Source organism: Oryza glaberrima, chromosome 11 (assembly GCF_000147395.1).
Source record: "Oryza glaberrima chromosome 11, OglaRS2, whole genome shotgun sequence".
In the NCBI taxonomy this organism is placed as follows: domain Eukaryota; kingdom Viridiplantae; phylum Streptophyta; class Magnoliopsida; order Poales; family Poaceae; genus Oryza; species Oryza glaberrima.
Window position 1 is genome coordinate 6,154,367 of NC_068336.1, and position 19,547 is coordinate 6,173,913.

At 42.8% G+C, this 19,547-nt stretch overlaps 3 protein-coding genes across 3 annotated transcripts; 2 read left to right on the forward strand and 1 right to left on the reverse strand.

Annotated features, from left to right (window-relative positions):
- Window positions 1–716: 716 nt before the first annotated feature.
- On the forward strand, window positions 717–7,135 carry LOC127754213 (calmodulin-interacting protein 111). Its single transcript, XM_052279706.1, has 10 exons — window positions 717–1,082; window positions 1,646–1,807; window positions 1,910–2,718; window positions 2,805–3,012; window positions 3,775–3,982; window positions 4,369–4,823; window positions 5,200–5,626; window positions 6,002–6,082; window positions 6,182–6,372; window positions 6,467–7,135. Exons 1-10 carry the CDS (start codon window positions 768–770, stop codon window positions 6,608–6,610), a joined length of 3,000 nt encoding a protein of 999 aa, XP_052135666.1. The 5' UTR covers window positions 717–767; the 3' UTR covers window positions 6,611–7,135.
- Window positions 7,136–7,981: 846 nt separating this feature from the next.
- Window positions 7,982–12,738, reverse strand: LOC127754214 (uncharacterized). Its single transcript, XM_052279707.1, has 2 exons — window positions 11,651–12,738; window positions 7,982–9,792 (listed from the first exon to the last, which is right to left on the reverse strand). The coding sequence occupies exons 1-2, from the start codon at window positions 12,736–12,738 to the stop codon at window positions 8,346–8,348; spliced, it is 2,535 nt and encodes an 844-aa protein (XP_052135667.1). The 3' UTR covers window positions 7,982–8,345.
- Window positions 12,739–16,623: 3,885 nt separating this feature from the next.
- Window positions 16,624–18,836, forward strand: LOC127754216 (uncharacterized). Its single transcript, XM_052279709.1, has 2 exons — window positions 16,624–16,955; window positions 18,315–18,836. Exons 1-2 carry the CDS (start codon window positions 16,701–16,703, stop codon window positions 18,657–18,659), a joined length of 600 nt encoding a protein of 199 aa, XP_052135669.1. The 5' UTR covers window positions 16,624–16,700; the 3' UTR covers window positions 18,660–18,836.
- The last annotated feature ends 711 nt before the right edge of the window (window positions 18,837–19,547 follow it).

The window sequence follows — 19,547 nt, forward strand, 5'->3', positions numbered from 1 at the left end:
ATCTCCTTTTACATACCCTAGCATGTTTTTTATCCTCGTTAATTCCGAATTTATCTTAAATGTTGGCGCGCCACGTGGACCAATCAACAACCGACGAATTTGCCGGCTTGAGAAGGATTGATTGATTTGGGTGATTGGGTTATCTCTAGAACTAGTAAATTCACATAATTTTCCCCTAAAAAAGAATTCACATTTTTTTCTCAAAAAAATGATTCATCTAAAATTGGTACAAATGAATTATATTTTTTTCAAGGAAGACCGAAGACAGAGTAGATTGTACATTGTTTTGCTTACCTTAGTTTAGTAGGAGTACATACTTTCGCTTTACCCCAGGGTATACTATAATTTCCACTTTGCACTAGGTTGCATCACATAATTAAAAACAAAACTCATATAATATGAGCGCAACTAATGAAACATTTTGAATTTAGATCATGTTTTATGAGTTTCCATTAAATTATTATGATTTTTTTAGAGATTTGATTATATAAGTTACTATTTAGCCAGTTTCAGGTGAAATTCACTCTTTCCTGAACTTATAGTTCAGTGATGAAATACTCTTTCACAGGCCTAGTGGGCCATAATTCCATCTCCAGATGCCAGCCCAGAACACCAAATGAGCCCAATGAACCCGTCTTCATACTTGGCCCAACTGCAACACCTAGAAAAAACATTTTTTTTTTAAAAAAAACACTTAAACCCTACCAAAGCACCGAACTTCGTGACCTCGCCGGAAGCCGCGCCGCGCAGCCGCCCCCGCCGCCGCCATGCCTCCGAAGGCCAAGAAGAAGCAGTCAGCAGCGTCGCCGCAGCCGTCCCCTCGCACCCCTGCATCCCGTGGCGGCGAAGGTGGAAGCGTCGCCGGCGGCGGCGGCGGCGGAGGAGCTCTCGACCTCCCGTCCGTCGCCGCGGCGGCGGCGGCGCGGCACCCGGCGCTCGTGCCCCGTGGCGGCGAGGGGTGCTTCTCCGGGACCGTCGCGGATGTGGTCCCCAGGGGCGGGAGCCGCGGCGGGGAGGCGAGGCTCTGGCTCTCCGAGCCCGCCATGGTCGGCGCCGCGCTGCGGCCTGGGTGCCTCGTCTCCGTAAGCTCATGCTTGATGCTCCTCCTCCTCCTCCTTGAGATTTTTGGAATGCTTCGTGTGCCCAACTTGCTTTTTAAGCTAAGGAAGCTATGATTGTTCTGTAAATGTGATCCTTCTTTAGCTAAAGAAGCTGCGATTTTAGGAATGTGGCTCGATTTGGGCATTTGGCGTAGGTTAGTTGATGGCGAGCTGATGAGCTTACCTTTGATTTGTGTGAGTCCATTTCACTGTTGCATATTGCTGCAATGTTTGCTTTGATGCTGTAGCTTATCGCAGTTGAGAAGTTGAATTTATCTCTTGGTGCTGAAAATCATCGTTTTGTTGACTAGCTTTAGCAAATTTTTTTAATGAATCACTAGTGATCCCAGTTCGTTTCCCATCAGCTTGAGCATTGTCACTAAACAGCCATGTCCAGATATGTGTTATCGTGTCGAGTTATGTTACTCTCATCGTAGAACAAAACTTCCGTGTTTATACTTCATGCAATGATGCAAAAACCGTTTAGTATGCTAGTCTAAATGTCCTTTTTGGTAATAAGCTGAAACTGATCTCCTTATTTCTAGGTATCTCTCATTTCTTCAAATAGGGGTCGATCAGATGGTTCACCACTTGATAGTTTATTTGAGGAGTGCAACGAGTTCTTTGATCTTGATGTGGATAATGATCTCATGCCTAATGAAGCTGGTCGAAACTTTGTGATTGCCAAAGTTTTCCCCTCACGTGAGGTTTGTGTGCCACTTATAAAGCAATGGTTAGAATGCTTAATAACTGATAAAGTTTTTAATCTTGTCCCAGCGAAAAAGTTTTTAATCTTGTTGTTTTCTTAGGTCCAAAAGAATGGTATCAAGCTGTCTTGGGACCTTGCTTGCTCCCTGGGAAATCCTTCAGTAGGTTGTTCCTTGTTTTTTAGCCCCCTATATACATCTCAGGCCCCAAAGGAAACTGATGTTGACATTTTACGGGTGATAAAATGCAGCAATCTTTACCTTAGTTTTGTCCCAGCTAAAGTTGGATCTTCCAGCGAGATTGAATCTGAGTCTGTACACCATCCTATAAGAAATGGAATGGTTATAGAATCACCTAAGAGAAATTCTTCAGTTCTGTCAGGCAGGAATGAGTCCTATGATATTGCATCCCACAGTGGCCCTTCATTGTGTTTGGATCCAGCTACTGCAAGATCATCATTAGCAGATGAGAAAATTAATGAGTTGCTGCAGACTTGTGCATCACGCTGGCTCAGTGGTAGGCACCTACTGAAAGCAAACTATGTTCCCCTCCTGATGTGTGGGAAATTGTCTATGTTTATTGTTATGGGAGCAGAAGTAGATGGTTCTGCTCCTGATATGGTGCATGATAAAGATAAGTTACCGTCTAATGAAGAGTTTTCTGGTAAATTTGGGGAAGCGCCTGTTTCATTCCTTGTTGACAGAACCACGAAAGTGCATCTTTCTGGTTCAGTCTGCTCAGAGGAGATTGCCTTTGTTAAGCCAGGCCCATCAGCACACAATTCCTTTCGTACTGATGCAAGAAACGGAGATTTCAATCACGGTCCAAGACTTGGTGGGCTATCCAAAGAATCAAAAGAAATAAAAGAAATCATTTCATTTTCAATCAAAGACCAAATTGGCTTGCAAAGGTATACTGTGAAATATTGATTCATCGCTCACGTCCAACCATAAAAAAGAAAGTTATTTCCATCACTAATATGTTGACTGGTTTCAGGGTCAAAGATAACCTCTGGTACAGAGGTATCCTTCTTTCTGGTCCACCTGGAACAGGGAAAACCTCTCTTGCTACTTCTTGTGCCTATGATGAAGGAGTCAATCTTTTTACAATCAACGGACCAGAGATCATTAGTCAGTATTATGGTGAAAGTGAGCAGGCACTTTATGATGTTTTCAGTTCAGCTAAGCAAGCTGCCCCTGCTGTGGTTAGACTCTCTAATGCTTACCTACATTTTTTTCATCATGTCAACTATGCTTTAAAATTAAGAAAATTTGCCTCTTTCATAGTTTTGGTTTTTCACTTATATGTTGTGAAACTGAAAAAATATAATAATTCTTTGTGGTAACTTTTGGAATCTATCTTTACAATGGTACCCCCTATACTTGGATAGTTAGCAAGGTATTGAATATAAAGCATCTTTACTACCTTCTGATAATTTGCTGAATACATTTAAATTGTTGAATTCTAGGTTCCTGAGTTGTAAGATGTTCTTTGCAGCTCATATGTTTTAAGTTACATTTTGTTCTCTTAAAAATTTATGCCGCCAAACTGGCCAGTTTACATTGATATATTGAAATCTATGTTTCATATTTCCTCTGTTTATAATGTAAAAACTCCAAGCCACCACATAAAGCCACATTGTCACCATTTTTTCACACTGTTCAATGGCTCTTTGATACTTTAGATCATCACCTATTTTTTCTAATACAAACAAATAATTTTCTTTATGTTGGATTCGGCACTTCTCGATGAGAATGATGACTTCCAGTCCAACATATTTTACAGTGCACCCATCAATGTCCACTTCAATGTGCTAGGTATCATCTAGATATGATTATGGCAGTGGTTTACTAGACATATACTATGGATAACAAGTATTGATTGCCCTGATTAGTTTTCTTCAAACTACATGTTACCATTGTAAAAGAATCAAGGATTGATTACCTATAATTTTTTTTTCTTTTAGATATTTATTGATGAATTGGATGCAATTGCTCCAGAAAGGAAGGATGGGAGTGAGGAATTATCTATTAGAATTGTTGCCACTCTGTTAAAACTGATTGATGCTATGAGCCCTAGAGACCGTGTTCTCGTGATTGCTGCAACAAATCGACCCGATAGTATTGATCCGGCATTGAAACGCCCGGAAAGGTTGGACCGAAAAATTGAGATAGGTACAAATATCTGATGCTATTCATGTACTCAAGTTAATATTATGGGTGTAATCTACTTTACTTGCTTGTTGTCTGTTCAGTTATTGACACCAAGAACTATTTAAATTTTGAGATTTGTTGAGTACATGGATGGATCATTATATGTTGAATAATCATAACTTTTAAACCAAAAAAAATTTCTAAACAATGGATTATCTTTGAAGAAACATGGTATCATCCCTACCCTATAGATTATTTTATCATTTTCTCCACGTGCTTATAGGTGATATCAAATGTGATATGAGAACAATCAATTCTAATGGTGTTAGCATGGTTGTCCAGTTGATAAATTGCTTACCTTAAGTCATCTGTTGATTTTTTTTCCCCCTGAAATGGCTTGCTTGCAGGAGTACCATCTCCAGTACAAAGGCTGGACATACTTCAACACCTTCTAGTTGGAGTTCAGCATTCTCTCAGTTGTGAGCAACTTGAGTCCCTTGCTTCCGCTACTCATGGTTTTGTGGGTGCTGATCTTGCTGCCCTCTGCAATGAGGCTGCGTTAAGTGCTCTTCGCCGTTATATCAGCCTAAAGAAGAGTTCTCAACAACTAGGGTATTATGACAATAATGCAGAAAAGCCTGATATTAGAGAGATTAATGATCCTTTGGGGTATCAAGTAAACTCAATAGCATCCTCTCTCTCAAAGTTAACAATGTCAGTGGATGATGTCCTGTGCACCAGTAGGAGCAATGACACAGAAAACAATGGATCTAGTGGCAAGAAAGATGACTTGCTCTTGTTAGTGACCACTGAGGACTTTGAGAAGGCTAAAATTAAAGTGAGGCCGAGTGCAATGCGTGAGGTATCATATTCACCCTCCCGATCTACCCAATTTAGTCTGATGACAATCTCTTCTATAATAATTTGCTATTTTTCCTTTCTCATAACAGTTTGCTGCTTAAGCAATGTTGTTGTTCTCTCTCATCTTTTCTTCTCTTTTTTTTTTGTTTGTGTCAATCTTTTCATTCATGAACTCCAATTTAGTCTAGAAGTTGCAGATTCGTTGAAAATTGATACAAAGCTTTGTCAAATAGTTCAGTTGATTGTATGTTCCTTTTGTGTTTCATTACTCAATGTGCTTCATAAATGCATTATTATCCTATGGGAAATAAAAAACGAGTGTTTTTTTTAATCTGTAGCTGATCATCATATTTTGATATCTATGATTTCCTTTACAGGTATCACTTGAACTTCCAAAGATACGATGGGAAGATGTTGGCGGCCAAGTGAGAATCAAGGAGCAGTTAATAGAAGCCATCGAGTTGCCACAGAAAAACCCAAAAGCATTCGAAAACATGGGGGTCAGCCCCCCTAGAGGATTGCTAATGATTGGACCACCTGGTTGCAGTAAGACATTGATGGCCCGGGCTGTAGCTTCCGAGGCAAAACTAAACTTCCTTGCAGTTAAGGGTCCTGAACTTTTCAGCAAATGGGTTGGGGACTCCGAGAAGGCAGTGAGATCACTATTTGCAAAAGCCAGAGATAATGCACCAGCAATATTATTTTTCGATGAAATAGATGGGCTTGCAGTAACTCGAGGCTGTGAAAATGATAGCATATCAGTTGGTGATAGGGTTCTCAGTCAATTGCTAGTGGAAATGGATGGTGAGTTTTAATACCTCATTGTGTTATCCATTATTTTAGTCCTGCAATTAGCTCAGCAGTTATTTTAATTGGATTATTTCGTTGTTAAGAGTACAATACAATTTGGTGTTTTAAGCTTGTGATTGTGGATTATGAATAATTTTAATTGGTAGCTGTATTCATTTGAAGAATATCATGGTTGTTCCCTGCAAAAAAAAAGGACTGCTTCTGAATGTGAACATTGGCTAACAATTGCATGCCAAAAATCCTCTCTTTGGCTATTCCTGTCGATGTCATTAGCTTCTCTTCGTATTCATGTTTTTGTCATGTACAACCTCTAAAAGATCCTATTGATGTTTTGGTTAGAGCATGCATAACTTATTATGGTTGCTACAGGTTTGGAGCAAAGAATTGGTGTTACTGTTATTGCAGCCACAAATCGCCCTGACAAAATTGATTGTGCACTTCTGAGACCAGGTTATTTGTCTGGTTATTCACATTTTGTCTGGCTTACATACATTGGTTGGGCTACTTATATAGTACTTGGTCTGACTTTATGAACAATGTATGCGCTAGGTCGTTTCGATAGGCTGCTTGATGTGCAACCACCAGATGAGGCTGATCGTGTGGATATTTTCCGGATCCATACACGCAACATGCCATGTAGTCATGACGTCAATCTAAATGAGCTTGCTAGACTTACAGAAGGTTACACTGGCGCTGACATAAAGCTTGTCTGCAGGGAAACTGCTATTGCCGCCTTAGATGTAAGCTATTTGTTCTTTCCCCCATTGTTGCACATGACTATTGGATTGTATTTAGATGTTTGTGATTCACTGATAAACAATTTATTTTCTCCAGGAGAACATTGATATTCCAGAAGTAGAAATTAGACATTTCATGTCTGCAATTAGCAGAATAAAGCCATCTGATGTTAAATTTTACCAAGAACTGGCGGCACAGTACAGCAGATTTGTTGATCCTATGTCGCAGAGTAAACAATGATACTTGGCAGTGGACGGTAAGGCACATATTTGAACCTGCCACTTTGTAGCCCATTAGATTTTTGTGTGTAAATAGAGAAGCTAAGCTTTTGTTAGTTACCAGTTACGAAGAAAAAAAGAATTAGGCAACATCACATTTCCCCATTGCTTCAGAGCACATATACTGTTTGTAGCATTTTCTCTTGAGAAACTTGGCCAATGCTAGCAGTTGAGTTATTTTCATTCTTTTTTCTTTTTCTTTCCCTTTCCCAACTGCATTCTTGTCCAGCATTTTGTGTAGCTGGAAAATTTTCTTAGAGGAGGCTACTTCTGTAAGTCCATGAAATTCATGTCCAGTTGTCCTGTGGGACTCTGAACCGGCAGTGATGACTCGGTCACTGCCGGTTTCAATTGAACTGACAGTGATAATCCAACAAGTCTAGATTTGTTTTTAGAGCAGTAGGAAAGTTGCTAGTGCCAGAACTTTCGATGAACGGTATTGGAAATTGCTATAGGAATTTCAGAAGTTGCACGCTTATCAAGTACAGTACAGAATCATTTACATTCTGTACCGAATTTGTTTTCTATGATGTTGAGCTGCAATCCGAGTGATTTGTTGTTGGGTTTACATTTCCGATAGCCCTACAAACCGTAGTACCTGGTGGGGGGTTGGGGGAGGGGGGGGGGGGGGGGTTGCAAAAATTGACAATTCAATGGAAAACCAAAATTTCAAGTACTTGAGTTTAGTAGTGGAAACTGATCAGCTTTTTGGATTTTTCGATCGAAATCACCAGAATTTCAACGGGGAAAGACGTGCGAAATGAATGTTTACTGGGAAACTGACCTATGTGAGCGTGAAACCCGGTGATACTTTTTGTTTGCTGAAAATTACAAAATACTAGTAGAGAAACCTTGAAAAAAAATAGTGAGGTGAGGTGTAGTCTATGAAAAATTGTAAGTAACCTAATAAAAATTTGCATGACCTTTCATATACACTACATGCAACATAATATATATTCATATATTCATGAAGGCAATAGCCCCAAAAGAATATATCACTCACAATTCAATGTGCATCACCAATCATACGAGGAATAAGTTCACCGGAGGTCACTCAACTTAACAGCGAGATTTTTTGAGGTCGCTTAACCACAAAACCAAAAATATATACCCCTAAACTCACACAAACTGTGCACTCAAGGTCCTATGGTAGTATATATGGGCGGTTTCACTGACGTGGCATTCTACTTAGCAAAAAAAAAATTAAAAGAAGTACATGGGATCCACATGTCAGCTGCACATCTTTTTTTCTTCTCTTTTCTTCTCCTCCTTTTCTCTTTTCTCTCTTCTCTCCTCTTCTTCAGTCAGGAAGGCCGGCGGGCGGAGCGGAATGAAAATTCATCTAATCCATGTTAATGCATATGAATGTATTTAAGAACCAAAAACAAGCCACATAAATTCAAAAGACAGAGGGACACCCATTTCATTGCCCATAATTCAAACTTTGAGTTTTACAAATTTTGGGTCTATTACCAAAGAAGATCGATGGTAAGATAAATTAAAAATTAATAATAAAAGTTAAAAATAAACAATGGTACATGCAAAGTTAAATTATTGATACCAGACGTGCAAATGTGCAGGCACTAAAGAATACATAGTAGAGCAAACAATTTGATATCTTGACACACACTTCGGGCTCCAACCTGAAAAAAAAAACTCAACTTTTATCAAATATCTTAGGCAGAATTTGACTTCGGCTACATGTTAGTCCCAGCAGCTGAACCATCATCTTGTGGTGAAGTTTGTTTTTTCTTGCATATGAAGAACAAACCCCCAACGAAGAGTTGTATGGGGATGAGCAGGAGGAAGACATTCTTGGATGTTTCCCAATCCCGAACGCTGCCTGCTGCGTAGGCTACCAGGAGGGCAAGCATGTCCAACACTATGACCGTGTGCATCGGCCAAAAGACCTTTTCGCCACCCGTTTTGGGCGACAACATCCTTTGGAGTAGCAGCACGATGACAGTGATAGAAGCCATGAAGGAAGTGGAGTTGCTGTAGAAGAAAGTATTGTATCGTCGCATGTCAATGTCATAGAGGACCGGATTGCCCGCAGAGTGTCCATCGCCTTCGTCCCTCCATAGGCCGCCGGGTGGTTTTAGGCCTGTCAGGTAGGTGATAGACGCGGCTAGTATCCCTACCAGCATCAGGTACTTGGTCACATCTTCTTCTTGCATCGAAAGCTTTGGTGAGGAGAACCCATTGGTTCCCGTTGGTGGTGGTGGTTGTTGTTGTTGTTGTTGTTGTTGTTGTGTATTCTTCTTTAATTCTCTGAAATGGTTGATTGCCAGACAGATTACACCTACAAAAACCACAAGAACCAATACCAGTACAATGATGAAGGTCCGTAGATACATGGAGCTTCCAGCAGCGTAGGCACCCAGAACCCCAAACATGCCTGCTACCATGCAGATAATGAGGGCATAGCTCCGAATGCCTGGCCGATATAGATTTTTGTTCATAAGAAGAACAATTAGAGCCACAGACGCCATGAAGCTTGCCGCGTTGCAGTAGAAGAATGCCTTGTAGCGGCGAGGGTGCTTGTTTAGGAGCACGGGGAAGCCCGCATTTTGGCCAAACTTCTCATCGTTCTCCCAGAAACCACCTGGCGGGGTTAGGCCAGCTTGGTAGGTGAGTGTCGCAGCCAAGACCGTAAGAAGAAGCAGCACCTCACGATGCTCCTCCAACTGATCATCACCGCCATTTTTAGTCTCCAATGTGAAGAAGACAATGTGAATCACTACATAGACAAGGACAGCACCAGCCATGGCGATGATGTAAATGGAGGTGCTCGTGTCCCTGCAACACCCGACAGCGTACGCTCCTATGAGGCCGAACAGGTCCAGTATCATGGTCGCCTCCAGTACAGCATGGTATCTCCTCACCAATCTTTTATTCTGCGACAGTGCCATGATGACCAGGGACGCCACAAAAGCTGCAGAGTTAAAATAGAAGAAGACCTTGAACCGCCTGGGATGCGTTGTGAGGAGTATTGGATCTCCAACTCTATGACCCTTCCCGCTCTCTCCCCAGACACTACCAGGTGGATCTATTCCTGCTTGGTAAGCAATGGTCGCTGCTAGAGTAGCAAGCAACTGAATGTACTCACAAATCTTATCCACCTCTTTGTCTTGTTTGCTGTCACTGGTAATTGCACCAATAGATAATTATATTGCAGCCAAGGGTAATTGTTTTGACCAAAAAAAAAGGCACTTGCATATTTGCTCAAATTAAACTAGGGTCTTAAATTCTCAGTTGGCATGAAAATGTTTTTTTCTTACAGCACAAGAATAATCTACTATAAGAAAGCTTAATGACGGACACAATAGGTAGGCAAAGGGGGCTCGCGTACCCCTACTCCCTAGGAGAGCATGCCACGGGAACCCCAATGCGCCTCCATCGATCCTAGGGGCTTGCTTCATGGGCTTCCACGTAAATAGCATATTAGAATAAGTTTAGTAGTAAGCTACAAACCACCTATAAGCTTGCAAAAGAGGGGAGAAAAAAATTAGAGACAACCTTATAGCTAATCTATTATACATGTTATCTCTAATACTATTTCTAGATTGGTTTAATTCTGATAATCAAGCCAACTAATCTAGTCAATTAGCCCACATGATGGCACGGTGTTTGCGATGGAGGAATCGCGACGCTACCTATATAGGTCGCTGTGCCCAACCATACAGACTCACCATGGGGCCGGCAAGCAAGCACCGGCTTAGGCAAATAGGTAGCCTTCACCGTACTTTGGTCAACACATCTAGCTTATATATGTACTACTCCCTCCGTTTCATATTTTAATACAATTTTTTATTTTTATAAGTCAAACTTCTTTAATTTTAACCAAATTTATAGGAAAAAAGTAAACTTTTTTGACGCAAAACATATATTCAATGTCAAACTTCTTTAATTTTAACCAAATTTATAGGAAAAAAGTAAACTTTTTTGACGCAAAACATATATTCAATGTCAGATTTAATTAAACTAATTGGTATTATAGATATTGCTATATGTTATCCAATAAAGTCTTTGATGTTTTTAAATCTCAACAATATTATGGCAAAAACATATATGTAGACCTTTTATTTCGGTGATAATCTTGTGCTACTTTGAATTAAAAAGCACCCCCTAAACTTTAGTTATGTGTTCGTAGGGGCGGATCCAGGAAAGATTAACAGGAGGGTTTGAACAAACTATACATGAATGACAGAAAATTTTAATGGGGTCTCCCATGGTTACAATACGGGTAGTGGGGTCTCGTGACCCCAGAGACCCCATGGTGGATCCGCCACTGTGTGTTTGCCACTAATGAAGTTCACCCTATTTACTTTAGGTCATTGTGATTTTGGTGATTAATGTCAACATGGTCAATGGATCAACTTGTTTGTTAGGTTTAGTTTCATGGATGTCATATAATTAGTGTCAACTTTTATTTTCTTTGGGTAGATTTGGGAAAATATATGCAAGACTTGAATAATATGCCTGACGAATAGGGAAAATGTTTTCATCTCTAGAGGGAATAACCTCTTGTTTCTTTCATGCCAATAATAGTTAAAAAAAATAAGAAAAATATTGATAAGATAGATTAATATGAAATATATCGCTTTACAAACAAACATGTGAAAATTCAACTTCTGTGAGTTGTAATAGACATAACAAAAATAAGTTGTTACAGAAATAACAAATATATATATAACTGCTAATGTACGTTGCATGCGAGTATGTTTTTTTAGGGATGGTATTTTTTACCGGGCATCTACATCCAATTGGATATATACGACCATTGAAATAGAGAACTTAGCCCCACAAATAACACAATCTAAAATTCGACCATTAAAATAAGGAACTTAGCCCCGCAAACAACTCAATCTAAAATTTGCTCCTATACGCGAGTAGGTGGAGAAATGAAAACTTCAACCTAGCTAGAACTCAACTATTTTTGCATGCCATGACAGTGCAGTGAGTGAGGATATATTAATTTCCAAGATATAATATAATATACCTGATGCTGATGATTGTGGTTGTAGTATTTGTATTCGATGGCGATTTCGACGTCGACGATGGGCTGCGGCTGGGACAAGCTATATAGAGGATGGCAATGTAGGCAACGACCGGGGCAACCAGGCACGCCACGTACGCCGTGTGCTTCCCGTCCCGGCAACTCCCGGCGGCGTACGCGCCGCCGAGCCCCAGCAGCGCCGCCACGACGAGCCCGTACGGCACCGCCCTCCTCCAATGGCGGAGCCTCTTGTCCTCGACGACGATGAACATCACGGCGAGCAGCGACGCCGCGAAGGCGGCGGTGTTGCAGACGTAGAACGCCCTGTACCGGTTCGGGTGCTCCCGCCCCTGCAGCACCGGGTCGCCGGCGACGTGCTCCCCGCCCACGGCGGCGTCCCGCCAGAATCCCCCCGGCGGGTTCATCCCCGCCACGTACGCGATCGTCGCCGCGAAGATGGCCAGCAGCAGCAGGATCTCGTGCTCCGACTTCATCGCCTTGGTTGCTGCCGGATCTTGGTCTCCTGGCGGCGGCGGCCGCGGCGCCGCCGCTGGCGGCGATGTTCGTTCTTGACACGGCAGCTGCCATCTGACGGTGATGAGATTGAGGGAGGCGAGGAAGGCGCCGGCGACGTAGGCGAAGACGAGGAGGAGGAGGGCGGAGGCGGCGGCGGTGGTGAACCCGTCTCGGCTGCTGCCGGCGGCGTAGGCGCCCATGAGGCCGAGCAGGTCGACCACCATCACCGCGCGCATGGCGCCGAGCAGCCGGCCGCCGCCTTCCTTGGGGAGGACGAGCACGATGAGGCTCACCACCAGCGACGCCGCGAACGCCACCGCGTTGCAGGCGTAGAACACGACGTACCGCGTGTACCGCGTCTCCCGGAGGATGGGGTCGCCGGCGACCACCCGCAGCCCGGCCGGCGCCGGCGCGTCCTCCGCCCAGGACCCGCCCGGCAGGTTCAGCCCCGCCGCGTACGTCACCGTCGCCACCAGCGTCGCCAGCAGCAGCAGGTACTTCCTCAGCCGGTACTCCGTCGACTCCTCCTTCGCCGGCGGCTTCCCTTCGCCGTCGCCGCCGCCGCCGCTCGCCATTACGTAGCTAAATTAAATTAAACTTGATTAATTGGGTGACTGATGAGCAGAGGCAGGATCGAGCTCCGTGTATTTATAGAGTTGATGATGATGATAGCGTGTGTCGCAATAATCTTGGCATTAGTGCATTACTTGATCAAGCAGTCATATTTTTTTGGCGCTTTATTCCGGGCCAGATCGATCGATGGTCTTTAATTTTGTTCTCTGCACTTTGTACGTCTCACACAAGTGACCGTTGTCTGCACGCCAGGTTCCTATACCCCATGTGCCATGCATATACTTGTTTTGAGCTGATTATGCAGGTACTACACTTGCTCATTCTGCAAGATGTTTTCTTTTCCTTTTTCATATATGAGCAAAGCTCAAATTTCTAGATAATTAAATTGATTTCAGCCTTTGCTTCGAAGAAGTTACAGCCAATTAGGAGAAATTGTGGTATGTATAGGTTATGTGCCTGTCTTATGTCGTCCTACTGATATGTCTGTCTTATGTCACTTTAATTTAAAATACTAAAATCTTTAATACTGATGCATGTAGCTAATTATATACCGTATGCAAATAAATATTCTTTTGTATGGCCTAAATATGCTTATATGATTTCCTATCCATGTAAAAAAAATGCTTGAAATTTACATGTATTGTGATTTCATTTTTTAATAGATTATTGTCATTTACTACTTAGCTTAAGTTGGCCCCCTCAATTATAAATCCTGGCTTCGCCACTATCTAGCACTATAGTTAGCCAAATGGGCCGCCCGGTACGGCACGGCCCAAGCCCGGTCGTGCCTGGGCCGAGGTTAGTTAGGCCGGCGTGGCCTGACCGACACACCGAGCCGTGTCATGCCACCTCACGGGTTGCATACACGGCCCAGGCATGGCCCAATACGACTCGGGCCGTGCCGAGCCAGCCCGAAGGCACGATAGCCCATCGTGCTTCTTCACAGAATAACTATTTTTCACCCTCAACTGTATGGGCAGTGTTCATATGGCTAGAAAATAAGTCTATTTTGTATTCCCCTTCTCTTTAGGCCTTGCCTTATATTGTTATTTAAGTCTATTTTGCATCCCTATACTATTTTTCTTCGATCGTGCCGGGCCGGGCCGGCCCACCGTGCCGAGGGTGCAGCCTAGGCACGGCCCGGCTATCTGGCCGTGCCGTGCTTGGGCCAGGCCAAAATGGCGTGTCTTGGGTCGGGCCACGAGCCATATGACCATCTATATCTAGCACCATTGCCAACCATGCCAAGATGGCTGCTCTAGCCCTCCATGGCTCCATATATAGTAACTCAGACAATAACGCACTCCTCCACCCACCGTCTCCGGCTCCACTAGCGCTACCGTGCCTCCAGCGCACTCCATGCTGATGACACCAACAAAACTTCTGATGACATTGACAAAACTTCCCTCAAAACAGGACTAGCCCTACACACAGGAAAATCCGACTAAAAACTAGAGACTCAACTCAGCTATACTGCCCGTAGCAGAGGAGAAAAAGGGGGGGGGGGGGGGTTAGAGAAGGGGATTTTACTGCATTGCTTGTGGTCTCCTCTCGCACTCTCCAGAAGCCCCTCCTTACTTGGCGTGGTTGACAACTCAATGTCACCTAGCTTGGCTGCTAACAATTTTGATCTTTTTACTTTGAGTGGAACGGATTATGATAAACACTTTGCCCAAGTTCTGCAATCATGGGAGGTAGGGTTTTAACGTGGTGAAATTCACAAGGGAGCTAGGTATGCCAGTTTAATTGAGGCATCAGATGAATTAATAAAATTATGCCAGTTTTTTAGAGAGCTATTTATAATGATTAACAATGATATTTTTTTTATATTTTTCCTAGAATTTTGACACACATATTAATTATGAAAATTCAACTATGCCATGTTAATGCATATTTATGTATGGAAAACCAAAAACAAGCCAAATAAATCAAAAGACAGAGGGACACCCATTTTATTGCCCATAATTCGAACTTTAAGTTTTAAAAATTTTGGGTCTATTACAAAAGTAGAGTGGTGGTAAGATAAATTACAAATTATTAATAATAAAGTTGAAATATACAATGGTACATGCAAAGTTACATTATTGATACCAACCATGCAAATGCGCGGGCACTAAAGAATACATCGTAGAACAAACAACTTGATATGTCGACACACACACATCGTCGACTCCAACTTGGAAAAAAAACTTAAACAAACAAATGACCATAACACAACTTCTATCAAATATCTTCTAACTTGAAGGGGTAGGATTTGAAATCTCCTGGGTGTTAGCCCCAGCATTTGGGCTGGCCTCATCTTGTGGTGAAGGTTGTATTTGCTTGCATATGAAGAGCAAACCCCCAACAAAGATATGTATGGGGAGGAGCAGTAGGAAGACATTCTTCGACGTCTCCCAGTCCCGAACGCTGCCTGCCGCATAGGCTACCATAAGAGCGAGCATGTCTAGCAGCATGACCGTGTGCATCGACCAAAAAACCTTTCCGCCGTTCCTCTCAGGCAACACCATCCTTTGGAGCAGCAACACAATGACGGTGATGGAAGCCATGAAGTGAGTGGAGTTGCTATAGAAGAAAATGTTGTACCGCTTCTTGTTGATGTCATAGAGGACCGGATTGCCGGCGGAGTGTCCATCATCGTTGTCCTTCCACAGGCCGCCAGGGGGTTTCAGGCCCGTCAGGTAGGTGGCGGTTGCTGCTAATATCCCTACCAGCATCAAGTACTTGAGCATGTCTTTTTGCATCGCAAACGTTGTTAAGGAGGACTTTTTGGGGCTCGGTGGTTGTTGTTGTTGTGCTGGTGGTGGTGGTTTGTTCTTCTCCATCTTCTTCTTATGAAGTTTGTTGAAATGGTTGATGGCTAGAAAGACTACACCTACAAAAGCCACAAGAACCAATACCAATACAATGATGAAGGTACGTAAATACATGGAGCTTCCAGCAGCGTAGGCACCCATGACCCCGAACATGCCTGCTACCATGCAGATAATGAGGGCATAGCTCCGGATGCCTGGCCGATACAAATTCTTGTTCATAAGAAGGACGATCAGAGCCACGGATGCCATGAAGCTTGCTGCATTGGAGTAGAAGAATGCCCTGTAGCGGCTAGGGTACTTATCTATTATTTCTTAATTGTATTTCTATATGGACTCTATACTCTACTTCTAATATTCCTTATTTTTAATTCCGAATTTTTATTATTTCTTAATTGTATTTCTATATGGACTCTAGTCTCCTTTTCTAATATTCCTTATTTTTTTAATTCCGAATTTCAACTATTTGTAAATTGTATTTCTATATTGACTCTATTTTTCTTTTTCTCCGATTAATATGAGAATTTCTAGGCCGTGAGAGCGAACGTGGAGGCTCCTTTTTCTATTCCTTTAATAATATAATATCTATATAAGTTTCACTTACACTATGTTGCAGTCGTATAACTGAAAGGATACATAATAAAATATGAATGGAACTTATAAGACTTCATGAACTTACGCTACGTTTCACCAAGTTTCATTTAGATTATGAACTTACATGGAAATTTATATAGGCTTGACAATGTATCACAGTGAAAAAATGGGGTGCAAAACAACATAGAGTGTATCCTATCTGGTACAAAGTAAATCATGACTCAGGGCAGGCAGGGTTCACTTTTTTTTTTAGTGTTACATTATGACCCCGGCAGTATTATATTATTCGCCGAATTTGTCCAAATTACAATCAAATCTTACTGTTTTAAATTTATATTCTTGAAAACCGTTTGAAATTTCATTCGGAATCATTTTTTTCTTCCCGCCTCGAAACCAAAATTTGGAGACCAAAATTAGGCGAGAATCCCGCGGAAAGTCCCCCCCTCTTCCGCTTCCGCTCTCTACCACTCGCAACAAACTCGCGCAACTCACGAATCGCAAAGGAATCCCAAAAAGAAAAAAAAAAAACCTCACGCATCGCAAATCGCTCCTCCCCCATGGGCGACGCAGGCGGGCCCCTTCCCGGCGAGCGCCGCCTCAGCCCCGCCGACCCCGAGGAGCCCTCGCCGCCGGCCTCATCGTCGGATGGGACTGGGAGCGGCGGCGGCGGCGGCGACAACTCCGTGGAGGAGGGCGACGGGGAAGGGCCCGGGTCCGGGTCCGGTACACCCACGGCGAAGCGGCAGCTCTTCGACGCTGACGGCTCCGCGTCGAGGCCCACCCGCCGCCGCCGCATCGCCTCCGACGACGAGGTGCGTGCTTCGCCTCGCTTTGCTTTCTCCACGTTTGGGTCTGCGGTTTCCGCTTCCAGATATAGATCGAGAAGTGGTATGTTCGTTCGTTCAAGCCCTAGAAATTTGGTTGGGCTGGATCTCAGCTTGTGGTTTCTTACAATGTTAAATGAATCGTTAGAGATGCGCCAACCTATTGATTGATGAGATGTGCAAAAATAATCGATTGCGGCTAAATTTCATAGGGCTATACATGCCCCCCCCCCCCCCCCCCCAACACACACACACACACTTGCTTTAGTTTTATTGATGCCATTTGCACGGTATGGGTGGTTTTAGCTGTTCTGTGGTTATGCAAGCTCTTGCAGTTGCAGAATGTTATCCTTTGATGTGCACCAAGTAGATTTATGAGATCCGCAGAGTCAATTGCAGCCAAATCCATATGATTATACATGGTCCCATTTCCTTAATTTTATTGATGCCAATTGCACAGTTTAGGTGGTTCAGCTGTACTGTAGTTATAGAAGCTCTTGCGGTTGCAGAATGTTGAATCGTTTGATATGCGCCAAGTAGATTTATGAGACACGCATAATCAATTGCGGCCAAATTCATAGGATTACCAATTGATGCCATTTGCACAGTTTAGGTGGTTCAGCTGTTCTGTAGTTATAGAAGCTCTTGCAGTTGCAGAGACGCCTGTTGCTACTGCGAGTAAGCTCCAATGAGCTGTTAACTGCAAGCTAGTGCACCGTAGCCAGTAATGGCAGTCTCCATGCGTGAATTCTGTTCGCTCCAGGAGCGTATCCATCTCAGAACTCTAGTCGCAGTGGAGGGGAAGTTGTGGCGCTGTCCTTCCGTTCTTGTTCCTCTTCCAGCTCAACAGCGGGGACGGGCATGGGGAGGTGGACTAGGCCGAGCAGCCATGCGCATCAATGGCAAGGAGGTGGAGAGGTGGATGTGGCGGAGGCGGTGGCCGGGGTGGCACCGAGAGAGGAACCAGTAACCACAGCTACTGGAAGAAGCTACTATATCCATGAGGCCAAACAACAAAAGATCAAAGAATTTCTCTGAGAAAGAAGACAATTTGTTGGTGTTGGCTTGGCTGAATACAATTAGGGAACGAGCAAACCAGTGATTCTTACCGGGCGAGGATTCATCGGTACTTCCATGATAACAAGAACTTTCCATCAGTGCATAATCAAAATTTTCTAGCCAACAGTTGGAAAACTATTCAAGTACAGTTTAATAGATTTTGCAGTTATTACGACTTATGAATGGATTTTAGTATAGAATGCAAAGCGGGACGATAGAGAAAAAAAATGTGTTCTTGTAGCTTTATTTGTTACGTGCAAGTTTAATAAAACATTATTCTTTGTGCAGATTACTCAGGCTTTTACAGGTGAAACTACAAGTGAAAACACTTCCTCTACAAATGAAAGTAATCCTTTCATTGCAGTATTGGATAGTATGTGGTCTAAGAAGAGAGAGCTTGATGCTATAAAGGAGGCCGGGAAAGATGAGCGCCATGAAAAGTTATTGTCATTACAAAAAGAGAGATTGGCACTAGAAAGACAGAAGTTAGAATACGAGAGGAATTTATTGGAATTCAAGAGAAACCAGCGGGATGAGAGAATTATGAACATGGACCTTAGTGATATGACTGGGCAACTAAGAGAATACTACTTGAGGTTGCAGGGTGAGATCATGGCTCGACGATCAGGTTGAGCTGCACTACTTGTTGTGTTGATGGCCTGCTTATCGTATGAACTATCTGTCGTATGAGCTACTTGCTGTGTGAACTATTTGTTATATGACCTATTTATTGCATGAACTCCTGTGATGCATGGACATATTTGTGATGTATGAACTAAGCCTGAGTGCAAATTTTCTACTTCTAACGCATGCTTTCTACCATTTTGGAAAAACCTCTGTTGGTTGCAAGTAATCTAGCACTATCATAATTCGTTATATAATTATTGGATCGCATGTATTCATTTCCGAAAAGTTCAATAACTTCTACATACATTTTAAGATTCTAGTGATATCTTCATCAATATGAAGATATTCATTTGTACCAATTGCAGATTCTGAATCAGATCGAAAAACCTGCGATAAGATCAAGGATTTTAGAATTCATCGATTGCGACGGATGGGAATGTGTGGCCATTAAATCACTCTAGCTGTTCTCAGGGGAGCACCCATGCCACCAGAGTGGAATGAAACAATCATAGTGTTGATCCCTAAAGTTCCGAAGCCGGAGAATATCAAGGACTTAAGACCAATAAGTCTATGCAATGTGTTGTACAAAATTGTATCGAAGGTGCTGGCTAACCGGCTAAAGACGATCCTGCCAGAGGTGATCTCTCCAACCCAAAGTGCATTTGTTCCAGGGAGACTTATTTCAGACAATATTTTGGTAGCATATGAGATGACTCACTACATGAGAAGTAAAAAGAGGGGAAAGATGGGCTACGCAGCAATCAAATTAGATATGAGTAAAGCATATGACCGGGTTGAGTGGAGCTTTCTGCGGGATATGATGCTGTGGCTGCGCTTCAATGCGGAATGGATAAACCTAGTCATGCACTGTGTTACTTCGGTGTCGTATAAAAT